Source organism: Microtus pennsylvanicus, chromosome 1 (genome assembly GCF_037038515.1).
Source record: "Microtus pennsylvanicus isolate mMicPen1 chromosome 1, mMicPen1.hap1, whole genome shotgun sequence".
Taxonomy (NCBI): Eukaryota; Metazoa; Chordata; class Mammalia; order Rodentia; family Cricetidae; genus Microtus; species Microtus pennsylvanicus.
Window position 1 is genome coordinate 34508232 of NC_134579.1, and position 15791 is coordinate 34524022.

Consider the following 15791-nt stretch of genomic DNA (forward strand, 5'->3'; position numbering starts at 1 on the left):
AAACCAAAATTAATTTTTTTTTAATTTTAATTTTTTTGAGGCAGGGTCTTTCTGTGCAACCCTGGCTGGCCTGGAACCATGAAGACCAGGCTGGCCCAGACTCAGAACACCCTCTGCCTCCTGAGTGTTGAGATGTGGGCGAGAGCAGCCACAGGCGGCAGCAGCATCACCCCTCAGCAGGCACTGAGCCATTGGTGCTAATATACACTAGTGTATAAACATCTGGAGACAGTGTGGCCAATTCCAGATACGGAATTGTTGCTCCTATAGCTAAATGAAGGCGAGTTACACAGTGTAGGCTGGGAATCCAGACCCTTTATAGCTCCAACAAAAGCTCTTAGACCTGAGCAGCTAGCTCGAGCATACAGTTGTTTTAGGACAAGGTTAAGAGAAGAGACCATTATGTAACAAAAGAGTAATATATCTCAACAACAACAAAAAACACAGCCTCCTATACAGGCACAGATTGGCTCACAAAGGCAGGGCACTCAGACTGCTCCGCTGAGCAGGAGACCACCGGCAATGACCGTGAGGCAGAGCGTGAATCTCTGTACTGTCTTGAGTCTGGTGGCTCTCTTGCTGGCCAGTGCCTCTTCCATGACGTTTTGACAGTAGTCCTGCTGATAGAGTTTGTATGCCTTAGGCTGACCAAGAGTTGCTGTGAGTCCCACATCTCCAAGCTCTGTAATAAACCGGTCTGCCTGAAGAGTGGACATTTTTTGCCTTCATAGTAAAGGTGTAAGTTTGTATCTAAAATGTTACCATTGATCAAGGTATAGTGGATTATTTTATTAGATAGCAATAAATTACCCGCAGTCCACCCAAGTACTAAAACAGATACTATGTAAACCCTCACATGGTAAGTAAGATTAAAGGCATGTAACTAGTATATAAACCAGAATGTATTAGGCCTCTGTTGCATTTAAATAACTGTTTTCCTGTTTCCTTTGGCGGGTGAGGCCTGGATGGACCGCACCACGGTGGCTCTGGAGTCCCCGAAGGCATTGCTGGCAGAGGCCTGGCTGGGTCCGAGCTGCTGGGCCTTGCCAGTCACCTCGCCATTGGTGGGGCCACTCCTGCCCGCGAAGCCTGCACCGAAGAGCTCCTCCATGAGGCTGCTCTTCTTGTCCCGGAAGGCTGTCTTATTGGCTTTGACCCTGGTGGCCTTGCCGAAGGAGGGCTCGTAGCTGGCAGGCTCCAGCCGCAAGTCCTGGTCGCTGCGGTGCTTGCCCATGCTGTGGCGGCAGCGTGGGCTGCCCGAGGCCTGCCCACAGGATGTGGGCAGCCCGTGGTGCAGGTTCTCAGTGGCCTCGGTGAAGGAGTAGTGCTTCCTTGGCCGAGGGATCTTGTTCGGGGCTGGCCCAGGCTCCACATCATCAGCCGCTCCCACCTGGGCCACCTCAGCCATCGCAGCCACTTCCCTGGCTGGAACCTCGCCCCCTGGGTCTGCAGGGGTCACACTTTCCCTTGCAATTGGCTCTACTTCTGGTGGGATGACTTTCTTTTCTTGATCTTCCCTTTTCTCTTCTTGCTTCCTAAGAGTTTCCAGAGAGGCTTGTGGTTTTGGGTGTTCAACCTCCTTTGATAAATCTGAATTAGAAAGATTAAGATTAAGTGACGTCAAACAAGAAATAGATTTTAGAAGCACCCCCCTCCCCATGGTGCAGTGGCTAAGGGAACAAGCTTGCCTGTGGGGCCGAGGCAAGAGTCGGGCCTGAGCCTTGGTGGTGGGCCAGTCTAGGCTAATGCATAGCTAACTTCGTTCAGTCAGAGCCCGGCCTTGAAGCAATGAGGCCGAGAGTAGTGGAGGAAGAAGACATGGTGGCCTGCCCGGTTCTCAAACAATGTATTTGGGGCTGAGAGTGTAACTCGGTAATAGAACACTTACTTAGCATGCCTAAGGTGCCTGCCAGGTTTGATGCCCCAGCTCCATAAAACCAGAGAGAGAGAGAGAAAGAGAGAGAGAGAGAGAGAGAGAGAGAGAGAGAGAGAGAGAGAGAGAGAGAGGGAGAGAGAGAGAGAGAGAATAGAGAGAGAGATCAGTGGGTTTCCATTTCGGGATGGCGTGTTAGCACACCTCCCAAGACTTCAGACATGTCACTGAAATGGTACAGGAGGTGAATATACACAGGGCACTAACACACAGAGGGGGTCATTGTTAATAAGCTTTCCTAGACTGTTCTAAATAAATGGGAATTAGGGAAAGAAGAAAAATATTTATGCACAAATACTAAGAAAATCTTCTCTTGATGGTACTCATCAAACAGGAACCATTTCAGTGACTACCGAGCCTGGGAAATGCAGCTGCCAAAGTGGTTACCTAAACATCAGTATGGCCCTTCAGGTCCTCCCCCAGCTCTGCCCTCAGGCCTGAGGAAATGTGTGGACTCTGGGCTTGCTCACCTCCCACTTAGCCTTGACAGGTTCCCCTGGCTCAGCTGTCAGCAGTGATGAAATACAAAACCACTGTCTTCAACATTATGAGGGAAAAGTTTGCTGATGTGGGATCTACCTGGATGCTGTGAATGTGTTTATACTGTTGGTTTATAAAGAAGCTGCTTTGGCCTATGGCAGGGCAGAATAGAGCTAGGTGGGAAAACTAAACTGAATGCTGGGAGAAAGAAGATGGAGTCAGAGAGATGCCATGTAGCTGCCAGAACCTTACTGGTAAACCATGAGCCTCATGGTAAAATATAAAATAATAGAAATGGGTTATTTAAAATGTAAGAACTAGCTAGATTCAACGCAATGCCCATCAAAATCCCAGCAAAATTCTTCAAAAAAAAAAAGGTACTCAACTTCATATGGAAAAGCAAAAATCCCAGGATAGCCAAAACAATCCTGTATAATAATAATAAAAAAAAACTTCTGGAAGCATCACAATTCCTGACTTCAAACTCTACTACAGAGCTACAGTACTGAAAACAGCCTGGTACTGGAATAAGAACAGACAGGAGGACCAATGGAACTGAGTAGAAGACCCAACTATCAATCCACACATCTTTGAACACCTGATCTTCGATAAAGAAGCAAAAAATATCAAATGGAAAAAAGAAAGCATAGTTAATAATTGGTGCTGGCATAACTGGATATCAATATGTAGAAGAATGAAAATAGACCCACATCTATCACCATGCACAAAACTCAAGTCCAAATGGATCAAAGACCTCAACATAAAGCCAGCCACACCCAACCTTATAGGAGAGAAAGTGGGAAGTATATTTGAACGCATTGGCACAAGAGGCCACTTCCTAAATATAACCCCAGCAGCACAGACACTGAGAGAAACAATAACTGGGACCTCCTGAAACTGAAACGCTTCTGTAAAGCGAAGAACACAGTCAACAAGACAAAATGACAGCCAACAGAATGGGAAAAGATCTTCATTAACCCCACATCTGACAGAGGGCTGATCTCCAAAATATACAAAGAACTCAAGAAATTGGCTGGCTGAGGCTCCTCACACCCACAGAGGCATCTTGCGTTGACCTTGGTGATCTGAGGTCTGGACCTCTCCTGCCATGGATCTGCCCACAGGAGCCTGGCAGAGGCTGTGGACTACTGACTAATTCAAGACCTTGCCCACTGGGTGGCTCTGAACTTGTAGTGAAGCCCATTATGCATGGCAGGAGACTTTGTTTTTGGTTTTTTGAGACAGGGTTTCCTAGTAGCTATGGAGCCAGTCTGGAGCTCACTCTGTAGACCAGGCTGCCCTCGAACTCACAGAGATCCTCCTGCTTCTGTCTCCCGAGTGCTGGGATTAAAGTGTGCGCCAGTAGTGCCCAGTGGGCAGGAGACTTTTTAAAGCTGTTCAGTTACCTTCATAGTTTCGCTTAGACTCCTCTTGTTTTGGTAGTTTACACATATAGCAAGAAATGTCATGGTTTATTTCAGTTGATTTTTCTTTATGACCAATGTTTCCTGTTGTCTTTTTACCCTATAATTTAGAAAAGCAGTAAAAAGTGCATGTTTATAATTTTAAATTACATTTTTTAAATAAAAATTTTAAAATGATTTATTTATTATGTATAGTGTTCTTCCTGCATGTTTGCCTGCAGGCCAGAAGAGGGCACCAGATTTCATTATAGATGGTTGTGAACCATGCGAGGCATGTGGTTGCTGGGAATTGAACTCAGAACCTCTGGAAGAACAGCCAGTGCCCTTAACCTCTGAGCCATCTCTCCAATCTCTCCAGCCTCTTAAATTATATTTTTATATAATAAATATCTAAATTTTCTAAATAAATATCAGTGTTTTTTTGTATATTTTAGCTACTCCCCTCCACCAGGGTTTCTTGAGGAACAATCCTGGCTATCCTGGAACTCAGGCCGGTCTTGAACTCACGGAGATCTGCCTGCCTTTGCCTCCCGAGTGCTGGGATTCTTGTTAAGACTTTCAGAACAATGCAAGACTATGGAGCTCACATACCTTTGCTGTCCACAGTGGCACATCTGACTTTTGGGTTTCCTGGTGTCTCATTTTTACAGACGGCAAACTTTTTCTGTCTGCTTGTACTGATTTTGTTGAAGAAACTATAAAACAGGTAGATTATATGTGAGAAACATTTAATGTTCAGAAGCTACACTGATTTAGAATATGAAGTAGCCCTTAAGCGTCCAATAGAACCATGATACACACTGTAGGAGACACTGTCTAAGTGGGCAGCACATCGTAGGGTTCGCCTCTTGTCCCATCTTTGTCTTATACTAGGCTTCAGGTTCTGCACATCGCAGAGTTAAGGGGAAGCCAGTAGGCTCTGGGATGAGGCGGCACTGCTGTTTTGTTTCTCTGGTGGTTGTGAGAGGCCAAGCTACTGCCACACCATGTCAGAGCTCCTGAGGCCTGGTGAACAAGAGCCATGGACACTGAAACGTTCATGTTGACAGCAGACACCACGGTCTTTTCTGGTAGGCATTACTCAGGATTACAGTCCAGAGTGAATGGAGGCCAAGACAGCAAACCTGGCTGCTTCTAGTGCCCTAGAGGGGAGGGTTCCACGGTGCCTTCTCTGCGCAGAGCCTGAGGCTGGGAGGGGAGCAGAGCCCATGAGCACATTTGTCTTGTTACAGTAGACTGCAGGGCTGGAGCACCGGCCGGGAGAACCATGCTGAACAAAGGGAACTGGCACAGAACAGAGCTGTGTATGGAGTTCGAGAGTGAGAACCCAGTGCCTGCTCCGGCCTCAGGGACCTTGCCCTGCATGTGATTCTGACCAGTGATGGTTACACGGGAACATGTCATAAAGTGTTCAGAAGCTCCACACCGGCTTACCCGTCTCCTTAGAGGGCTGCGTTTGGCAGTCCTTTTGCTCCTGAGCCCTGTGGGAACAGAGCGTTCTGGTTCTTTGGACAGTATCACAACTCTGTTTTTCTACAATCACCAAAAACATTCCAGCACCCAATCAAGCGGCTGTTAAAGATTTTCTATGCAAACTAGGAAACTATACGCGGATACTTAAAAATACTTTTTGAGCAAAAGAAACTGAAACCTACCTTTTGGGTAATCTTCCTTTTCATGTAAGTTTTTAAGTATTCGATTAGTGTAGATGTTTTTAATTTCCAGCTCGCGATCCTTCTCCTAAGAAGAGCCACAGTGTCAGTCTCCATAAACACCTGATTTATAACCTTGACTTAAAAGAGAAAAGCACTGTGGCTATAGCAGCACTGGTACATGCTGTAATTTAAAAGTGAAGTAAAATCAAAATCTACCCACACCTAGTGACCACAGTATGGGATAGCGGAGATGAAGCTCTCATCCCACCTACTGTCGGGGCTGCGCACACAGTGGGGTAGGTAAGGCCGGTAACAGGAAGGCCACTGCTTAGCTCTAAACCCCAAAATTAATGTTTTTGAATAATGGCAAAACAAAAGCTTTCTAAGTCTTAACTTGTTGGAGGGTAAGAAAGGAACTAAGACCTTAAATGTACCTCTTGAATTCTATATTGAGACAAGCCTGCTGTCTCCCAGGCCATCACCATTCCCCATGTCAGTGAAGGAAACATTACAGACCTCCGTATGTCTGAGTTGTAGAGCATAGGCTTTATACTCTTAAGAGTTTTTAAGAAATTATCTTTATGAGTGTTTTGCCTGCATGCATATATGAGCACCGTGTGTGAGCCTGGTACCTGCGGAAGCAACAAGAGGGGATTAGACTCTGTGGACCTGGAGTTGTAGATGGTATGAGCTGCCATGTGGGTGCTGGACTGAACCTGGGTCCTCTGCAAGAGCAGCCAATGCTCCTAACCACTCAGGTGCTGCTCCAGTCCTTTATTTTTTGCTCTATTTAATCATAAAATTTTATTTTGATATGTACATACATGCAAAAGAAATAATATCTTTTCTAAAATGTATGTTTTCAGAAACAATGTATTATGGTCCACTTCCTCCTTTCTGCTTTCTTATATTTTAACTTTTAGTTCAGAAATCAGAAACGCCAACAGTTATGCCCATGGAGGCCAGGAGGCAGTGCTGGATCTCCTGGACCTAGTTAAGTGAACATGGTTGTAAGCCACTATGTGGGTGCTAGGAGCCAAACCCAAGTCCTGTGCAAAAACAGCAATGCTCATAACTGAAGAGCCACCTCCCAGCCCTAGAGTGATTTCACCCACATGGCGTTAGGTGAAGATTTGGTATCTACGGGAACTAACACGTGATCTCACTCACACCGCTTTAGGTGAAGATTTGGTGTTTATGGGAACAAACATGTTGTTTTCTGGAATGCTCATCCTGTCTTTTTGTTTGATATTAACATAGTTTGGCAGAGAGGATTCAGGGTTGAGTGCAGTCAGAAGGAAGCAACATAAGGGACAGTCCTTCGGGCTTAGAAGACAGGTTCAGGGTCTGTATGATGGAGCTGGGCCACCCCAAGGCAGCAGGTTTGGAACACAACCCAGGGTACTTGTGTGATTGGTCAACAGAAAAAGAAAGATGGACCACAAATGACAGCACATGTCACTCATGCTGTGGGATATCCACAGTGAATATGACCCCTGTGCTCCTAGGAAATAAAACCAACTCAGGGTGAGAGGAGGCAGCAGCATCTTGCTAGGTGCTCCCTGGGGCTTGCCTGCACGCCCAGGTCATAACATCTCCCTTAGGAGCTGTGGAAGGCTGACATCCATTGAGAGGGTTGCTTCCTTCATTGGTCTTTTGTGTTTGAAGTTCTCAGGCATGGTTTCTATGATGTGTTTTTATTATACCCAGTTACCCATGTGCTCCTAATTTATTTGTGGGAATAATACTATCTCAGCACCATCATCAGACCTCAGCGCCACCATCAGACCTCAGCGCCATCATCAGACCTCAGCGCCGTCATCAGACCTCAGCGCCACCATCAGACCTCAGCGCCACCATCAGACCTCAGCGCCACCATCAGACCTCAGCGCCACCATCAGACCTCAGCGCCACCATCAGACCTCAGCGCCACCATCAGACCTCAGCGCCACCATCAGACCTCAGCGCCACCATCAGACCTCAGCGCTGTCATCAGACCTCAGCGCCACCATCAGACCTCAGCGCCACCATCAGACCTCAGCCACCATCAGACCTCAGCGCCACCATCAGACCTCAGCGTCATCATCAGACCTCAGCGCCACCATCAGACCTCAGCGTCATCATCAGACCTCAGCGCCACCATCAGACCTCAGCGCCACCATCAGACCTCAGCGCCACCATCAGACCTCAGCGCCGTCATCAGACCTCAGCGCCATCATCAGACCTCAGCGCCACCATCAGACCTCAGCGCCATCATCAGATCTATTCTCACATTTTTGCCGTTGTCTTTCAGTGTTTTCAGAGTTAGTTTGAAATTATCCAGCCGAGGTGCCCAGTCCTGTGCGGAATCACCTCGTGTTCTCTAGCTGAGGGCAGCACCTGCAGCTTGTTGTATGCTTACTGCTTGTGTGTGGTAGACACAGGCAGGGGAGAGGGGGGGGCTGCTAACAGCTTCTCTGTGGAGCCCTTTACTTACTCCTCAGCGCTGTGTGTGGCCTGGATCAGGGTGGTTCTTTGGCATGAGCTTTACACCAGGGAGGGCATGCTTTATGGATTCTCTTTTGTTAACTGAGTGGCAATCACTAGCCATTGATTAGAACGATTAATTCACTGTGAACTTTTTGCCAACTGGAATGATTTATAAGGAGGAATGGCCCTTCACACCGTTGGGTTACTAGGAGTTCACACAGGAAAGGTAAAAACAGTGGCTTTTTCAAAAATGATGGTTTAAAATCACAAACAATAGTTCTGTGCCCTGAGTGTGGGTTCTGTGGCCAGCCCTTGTGCTCTTTCTTCTGCACACTGTTATCTCTTTTTGGTATGTGTGAATGTGTGTGTTTCTCAGGAAATTCGGGATCAACTTACCCCTGGACCCAGCAATACCACTCTTGGGAATATACCCAAGAGAGGCCTTATCATACAACAAAAGTATATGCTCAACTATGTTCATAGCAGCATTGTTTGTGATAGCCAGAACCTGGAAACAACCTAGATGCCCTTCAATGGAAGAATGGATGAAGAAAGTATGGAATATATACATATTAGAGTACTACTCAACAGTAAAAAACAAGGACTTCTTGAATTTTGCATGCAAATGGATGGAAATAGAAAACACTATCCTGAGTGAGGTAAGCCAGACCCAAAAAGAGGAATATGGGATGTACTCACTCATATTTGGTTTCTAGCCATAAACACATAATTTAAAAGCAAACTAAATCTAAAAAAAAGTTTTAAAAGACTCACATTCTTAATTTTTTTTACATTTTATTTATTGTTTGTGTTTGTATTTATGTGTATGTATGTATGTGTGTGTATGTATGTATATATGTATATGCACATGCATGCCACTGTGTATATGTTGAGGTCAGAGGACAACTTGGGAGACTCGGTTTTCTTCCTGACCACCTGGGTCTCAGGGTTCTAACTCAGGTTGTAAGGCTAAGCTAAGCAGCAAGCCCCTTTACCATGCCAGTCCTATTTTTTGAGACAGAGTCTCACATAGCCCAGGCTGACTTTCAGCTACTCATTCCTGTCTCCACCACATCTGGCACTGCAAGTGAAACTACTGGCTTTGCATCTGTGAAGTTGGAAACTGCGAGCTCATGCACACCTTGTAATGCATCACCAGTGCGCTATATCTCAAGTAGGACCTTAAATAAACCTGAGGGCCATTAGACTTACTCTGAACATTACTGTGATTTGATTTCTAAGTTAAAAACATTAGAATGTTATCAGATGCACTGTTGTTTGCTGTTGCGGAGGAGCAGGGAAGACAGTCTTGTGAAGAGAGGGTGAGTTTTTCTAACCACAGTGCACAGCGGTTTGGCTGCCCACTCTCTCTCCTCCATCTGTTCACTATCGTCTGAAGAAACAACTTGAAGACATCTACATAGGTGTAGGTACTATGGTGTTTGGATAGACACATTGCGATGGTGTTTGGACAGACGCACTGCAATGGTGTTTGGACAGACGGACACACTGTGTTGGAAGAAATACCTTAAGTTTCTGCTGCAGCTGCCGCACTTCTCCCTGCAGAGTCTTTGTTGCTGTTTGGGCTGTTAATGTCTTCCGGTTTTCTTTGGCCAACTGCCGACCAAAGGATCGATTGTTCAGCCTCAGCTGTTTTTCCAAGTTCTGAAAACAGTATATATTTCAACTACTCTGTAGCCAGCGTGGCGTCATGAAACTTGACTGCAATGAAACGAGCTACATTTATGACAGGTGCAAATTTCAACATGACTTTAGTCACTGACTCAGTGGACAAACATTAGAACAAAACAAAATGAAACATCGGCCAGCAAGTCCCAGATCTCAGGTCTAGAGAATAAATATACCTTTCTAGCCCAATACCCAGTGTTCTTTACAAACCATGGATACTGATAAAAAATATTCAAACACATCCTGAAGAACCAGTAAGTACAATCAGAGTCTTAATATGGGGCCCATATGCGCTGTTCTGCTGTCTTTGCAGATGGTGACCCATGGCCCCTCTCCCTAGAGGGTCCAGCCTCAGTGCAGACCATGATGGACAGAGATCCCTAGAGAACAGACATGGAGGTTGTAATGGGTTTCATGCCACTCTCTACAGTGCTGGACTATAACTGATAAAACAGAAACCTGCTAGGCGTGGATCCCCCTCCTACACTAGCACCCCAGATGCTGACCCAGGTGGAGCAGAGATGGGCTACTCAGTGCTGTTGGTGTCAACACCCATTCCACGGAAGACAATTTTCTCTGAAAGTAGAGAACTTTTCCAGCAGAATAATATTATTCTGTCTGTTCAGAAAATGTCAGTTGAAACAACCTAATTGTCATCAAAGAAAGTGTTTGTCACCATCAAGTATCGAAGAATTAACAGTATGTCAACTCCATCTGTATTTATGTCCACAAAGGTCATGTAAACAGGCAGGACTCTGTGTGATTAGTGTCCCTTTCGGTGACATCCCCGGGCTATCCATCCATCTCTCCAGTTATTTTAATTCCATTCCTTCCCTTCTCCCCTCCCTCTCTCCATCCCTCCTTCACTTTCTCCTCTCCCCTCTTCCCTTCCCCTCCTCTCTGTTACCCTCTCTGCCGTTTCCTTCCTTCTTCCCTGAGAAACATGATTTTGAAATAACTAAAACTGTTTATGTGGAAACAAGTCTATAATCTGTCAGACTGAGGAGAGACAAAAAGCAAAGGGAGCTAGACAGACAGACAGACAGACTGCTCTGCAAGGGGGGCAGCCTTTCAGCAGGAGCTGACTCCCACAGCACACAGAAGGCCTCTGCTTCACACTGGTACCGAGTGTGGCTGTCAGACCAGTTGTTTCCAGACACAGCCTGGCTAGAGAGAGCCGATGCCCAGCTCTGAGACCGGTGCTCCTCCTTCCAGCTCTGCCTCCCTCCCCCACTCGACACTAAACACAATCACTTCCGGGTGAGCTGGCTCACAGCCCTTGGATTGAATTACGTGCATCCTCTCTATCAATACCGGACCTCCTGAGATACAAACCTGTATTTTTTTGTCATTTGCCTCCATTTTGGCTGTCAGACCAGTCAACCTGTGAGTCAGTTCTTCTCTTTCCGCAAGGCTCTTGTCTTCTGAAAGTTTCTGTAGGGCCTGCAAGGCATCTCTGGTCCTCAGCAGCTCACTGTCAGTCTCTCGGAGCTTCCTCGCTACTGCTCGCTCCTTCTCCTGGGATTTCCGAAGGAGCTGCCGCAGGCTCCTCACCTCATTCTGGTGTCTAACTGTGACCTGCGGCAGGCTGTCTTGTGAGCTCACGTATCTCCCTATGGCTTTTGCATGCCTGAGCTGAAGCTGCTTCAGGATTTGGTTCTCTGTGGCAGTGGCTTCCAGGTTCCGGCGTGTGTCGGCTAGCTCATTCTTTAGCTCTTTAATCTTATGAAGTCGGGCTGACAGGATGCGGTGTGTCATGGCGTCTCTTCTTTTGGTAACTGTTTGAATTTGAAAATTGAGAAATGAAGCATTCCAGGTGTGCCTTTTCTCTGTTGGGAGGTCCTTCTGGCCTGTGTGCGCAGACAATGCGGATGGTTAGCACAAGAACCCCGAGGTCACACAAGTGTGGGCACCCCCCAGCACACATAAACGCCGTGGACCTAGGTAGCCAAAGGAAGCTCACCCAATCTGCCTGCTGCTGGCTAGGCACTTTGCACACATGTGTCTCACTGACAACTGCTCAGTCCAGTTGCATCTATTTTGTATCTGGAGGTTTAAGTCATCCAAGGTTATATAGCCATGAAGTGACAGAGAATGGACTGAAAAACCACACCTTGTTTAAATATCTGCTATAAAAGTTATTAAAAAATCCTGCCAGGTGTGGAGACACATTCTTGTATCCAGCTCTGAGGAAGAAGAGGCAGAAGGATCAGGAGTTCAAGGACAGCCTGCACTGAATGAGATCTCATTTCAAACAGAACACAAATTTTATTCAAAACCATTGTGCTAGATAGATTTTTGTCAACGGCACAAACTAAAGTGTTTTTTTTTTTTTTGAGAGGAGGGAACCTCAATTAGGAAAATTGAGATCAGGCAAGCCTGGAGGGCATTTTTTTAGTTAGTGATTGGTGGTGAGGGCCCAGCCTGTAGACTATATAAAGGCAAATCCACAGGACCCATTCAAATGGATGTCAGTGATGGAGGAAGGTCATTGGTTATTATAATAAAGAAACTGCTGGGTCCTCATAGGTTAAAACATAGGTGGGAGGAGTAAACAGACAGAATGCTGGGAGGAAGAGGAAGTGAGCTCAGAAATCATGCAGCTCCTCTCAGAGCCAGACGCCATGAAGCAAGCCGCCAGGTCAGACATGCTGAATCTTTCCCAGTAAGACCAGTGCTACACAGTTTATTAGAGATGGGTTGATCGGGGTATCAGAATAGCCAGTAAGGGCTAGAGCTAATGGGCCAAGCAGTGTTTAAAAGAATACAGTTTCTGTGTAATTATTTTGGGTGGCGGGAAGCAGCCTGCTGCTCTTATTTCAACATGTCAGGAGTTTATTAGGAAAACACTCACAGGGTACAGAAGGTCTTCCATTCTGCCATGGGGAGTGAATGGAACCTGCAGCATCTGATCTCCAACTGCCATGTGAGAGAAAGCCTGCCCCTCTTTCTGTTAAAGGAGTTACATCAGCAGACAAGAAACTCTACTTTGCTGGGCAGTGGTGGTGCACACCTTTAACCCCAGCATTCAGAAGGCAGAGGCAGGCAGGTCTCTGTGAGTTCGAGGCCAGCCTGGGCTACGAAGTGAGTTCCAGGACAGCTAGGGCTAACAATAAGATACTGTCTCTAAAAACAAAACAAAAGGCCACAAGGAAAAGACATCACTAAAACCCTTTGGGTGATGTTGGTTTTAAAGACTGTCAACATCCTCACCAGACTTGAGACACTGTCTTCTTGGGTGTCAGGACAAGACACTGGCATTTCATTGGCAGTTCAGACTTTGATCCTTTAGCTAAGACCAAAGGCTAAAAGCTAGCACCGAGTATCCATGCTGAGGCTGCCTGTTAACTAAAGTCAAAACCCTCCTTACGAGCAGGCTGGGAGGGTCAGCTCTACTGGGGACAAGGCTACAGCTTCTTGTTGTTGTATAATTATCCATAATTTATCTATTTCCCAATTCTTTCTATAAAAGTTCACCCATTGTGGTGGTTTGAAATAAAATGGTCCCAAAGGGAGTGGCACTATTAGGAGGTGTGGCCTTGTTAGAGGAAGTGTGTCACTGTGGGGGTGGGCTTTAACGTCTCTTTTGCTCAATCTTCCTTCAGTGTGATAATCAGTGTCAGCTGACTTCCTGTTGCCTGCAGGCCAAGATGTAGTACTCTCAGCTCCAGCACCATGTCTGCCTGCACACTACCTAGCTCCCTGTCATAATGATAAGGAATGGAACCTCTGAAACTGTAAGCAAGTCACCTCAATTAAATGTTTTCCTTATAAGAGTTGTCATGGTTATGGTGTCTTTTCACAGCAATAGAAACCCTAACTAATACAGAGGTTGGTACCAGGGACTGGGGTATTGCTGTGGTAGACCTGACCTTGTGTTTGCTTTTAGGAATTTGGACTTTGATACTTCAGGTTAGGAAAGCAATGGATGCTTTAAGCACTGGTTAATGGGCCACATAGTGGGAGCATGGAAGACAGAGGTGCTAAAGGTTATCTGAACTGCTGGGGACTTACTCAAGTGGGTTCAGAGGAGAAGAATTTAGTATGTTGTCTAGAGATATTTTGGTGAAAACTGTGGCTGCTTTTTGCCCTTGTCCAAAGAGTCTGCCTGAGGCTAAAGTGAAGAGTTTTGGATGAATTCCATTGGCAGAAGAAATCTCAAAACAACTTAGTATAGACTCTGTCCTATGTATTATATTAGTGTTAACTCTAGTAAAGATTCACAATGAAAAGGAGCAAGCTGAATAGGGTGAATTATAAGAAGTAAATTTTGAGAAGAAAAAGAGCACCAGAACAGAATGTGGAATGAAGCTAAATTCTTTGTTCAAGGAGATAAACAGATTAAGAAATGGGATAAAGGGAGTGGTGACCTCAAGTCAAGATCCCACCCAACTGACTTTCCAATTTGTGGAAAGCAATTAAAGAAAAGTTCAGATCTGGGTGTGGTGTTCACATCTTTAATTCCAGCACCGGAAAGGTAGAGGCTGGCAGAATTCTGAGTTTGTGGACAGTCTGGCCTACAGAGAAAATTCCAGAAAAGCCAAACTTAGGCAATGAAGGACAGAAAACTGGTGAAGATGGAATTGAATGAGGGAGCCATGTTCCAGCCCCAGCAAGCAGCAAAACGTGGCAGCTCTGGCCACGTGGTTCTGGAGTTAAGGACAGAAGAAAGGGGCTATGGAATTTGTCTCCATGACTAAGGAAAGCTGCTGAGGTCAGGCATGTGTCTGGGGCATCTCTGAATTAGGGGCCTAGAGAGCCATTGCCTGAAACTGTGAAGCTGAAGCCTGGGTTGCCTTGGAGACCCCAAGATGTTGGAGATGCAGAGCTGTGGGATCCCTGCTGAGGAGAGCTGCTAACAGGGAGTGGAACCAGCCCAAGAGAGAGAAGTGTGTTGCTGTCAACAAAGCTGAAAGGAACTGGAGATGTGGAGAATGTTTTGACAGCTATATATGGAATATTTAGGAACATACACCTGTAACTGATTGTGGGCCACTACAAGACACTAGCATTAAACAAAAATGTTACCGTGACCAGGGCTGCAGCCTGGCAGGGATGCCTGACGTTTTACCTTTAGGCTGGGGGATTTTAGAAGGGCTATGCTTTCTTTTCTCCTTTTCTTTCCCCAGAGGCTGCTCTAACTCGTGTCTGTTGGTGGCTGCTTCAGAGCACTCAGAAAGAAAGTCTTCTGAATAGTCATAGTGGGAGGTCAGGCTTCTGTAGGAGCACTGAGATCTGCTGTAATCCACGCTCCCATTGGAAGCCCCGCTGTTCCGTGACAGGTCGCCAGCGCCTGGGCTACTCTTGCCTTCTGCAGACTTCCTGTTGCTTCCTAGTGCCAGGCTGGGGAAATGCTCATTTGTGTGTGCTTTTGTTGTATCAGCCAAAGACATAGTCCACAACCTAGTAGGAAAAAAGGATGCTTCAGTTTATGGATACCTGCATTAAAATGGGCCCATGCTTTAGTGTATTTTCTTTACTACATTGAGGAAGAATGTGAAACAGTACTGTTTTTTTTTTTAAATATTTATTTATTATGTATACAATATTCTGTGTGTATGCCTGAAGGCCAGAAGAGGGCACCAGATCCCATTACAGATGGTTGTGAGCCACCATGTGGTTGCTGGGAATTGAACTCAGGACCTTTGAAAGAGCAGGCAATGCTCTTAACCTCTCAGCTATCTCTCCAGCCCAACAGTACTGTTTTTTGAGACGAGATTTCATTAATGCACTCTTGGCTGGCCTGGAGTTTGTTATGTAGAACAGGTTCGGCATCAAAATCATAGAGGTCTGCCTTTCTCTGCCTCCCAAGTGCTAGAATTAAAGGCTGTGCCATCATCAGGTCAGAACAATACATTATTAAAATGCATTTTCTGGAACAGTCTCAATTATGGTTTTAAATTATTTCCTATATGAAATATAGGACATTGGGCTGGGAGGTGGTGGCACCTGCCTTTAACCCCAGTACTTGGGTGGCAGAGGCAGGCAGATCTCTGTGAGTTTGAGGCCAGTCTGGTCTATAAGAGCTAGTTCCAGGACAGGCACCAAAGCTACACAGAGAAACCCTGTCCCGAAAAACAAAACAAAACAAAAACCAAACCAAACCAAACAAAACAGCAACAACAACAACAAAAAGAAAAT

General features: G+C 45.9%; 1 protein-coding gene across 1 annotated transcript; it reads right to left on the bottom strand.

Annotated features, from left to right (window-relative positions):
• Window positions 1–105: 105 nt before the first annotated feature.
• On the bottom strand, window positions 106–15043 carry Lca5l (lebercilin LCA5 like). Its single transcript, XM_075961117.1, has 7 exons — window positions 14722–15043; window positions 10986–11500; window positions 9489–9626; window positions 5493–5577; window positions 4429–4532; window positions 3820–3937; window positions 106–1590 (listed from the first exon to the last, which is right to left on the bottom strand). The coding sequence occupies exons 1-7, from the start codon at window positions 15041–15043 to the stop codon at window positions 923–925; spliced, it is 1950 nt and encodes a 649-aa protein (XP_075817232.1). The 3' UTR covers window positions 106–922.
• Window positions 15044–15791: the final 748 nt, after the last annotated feature.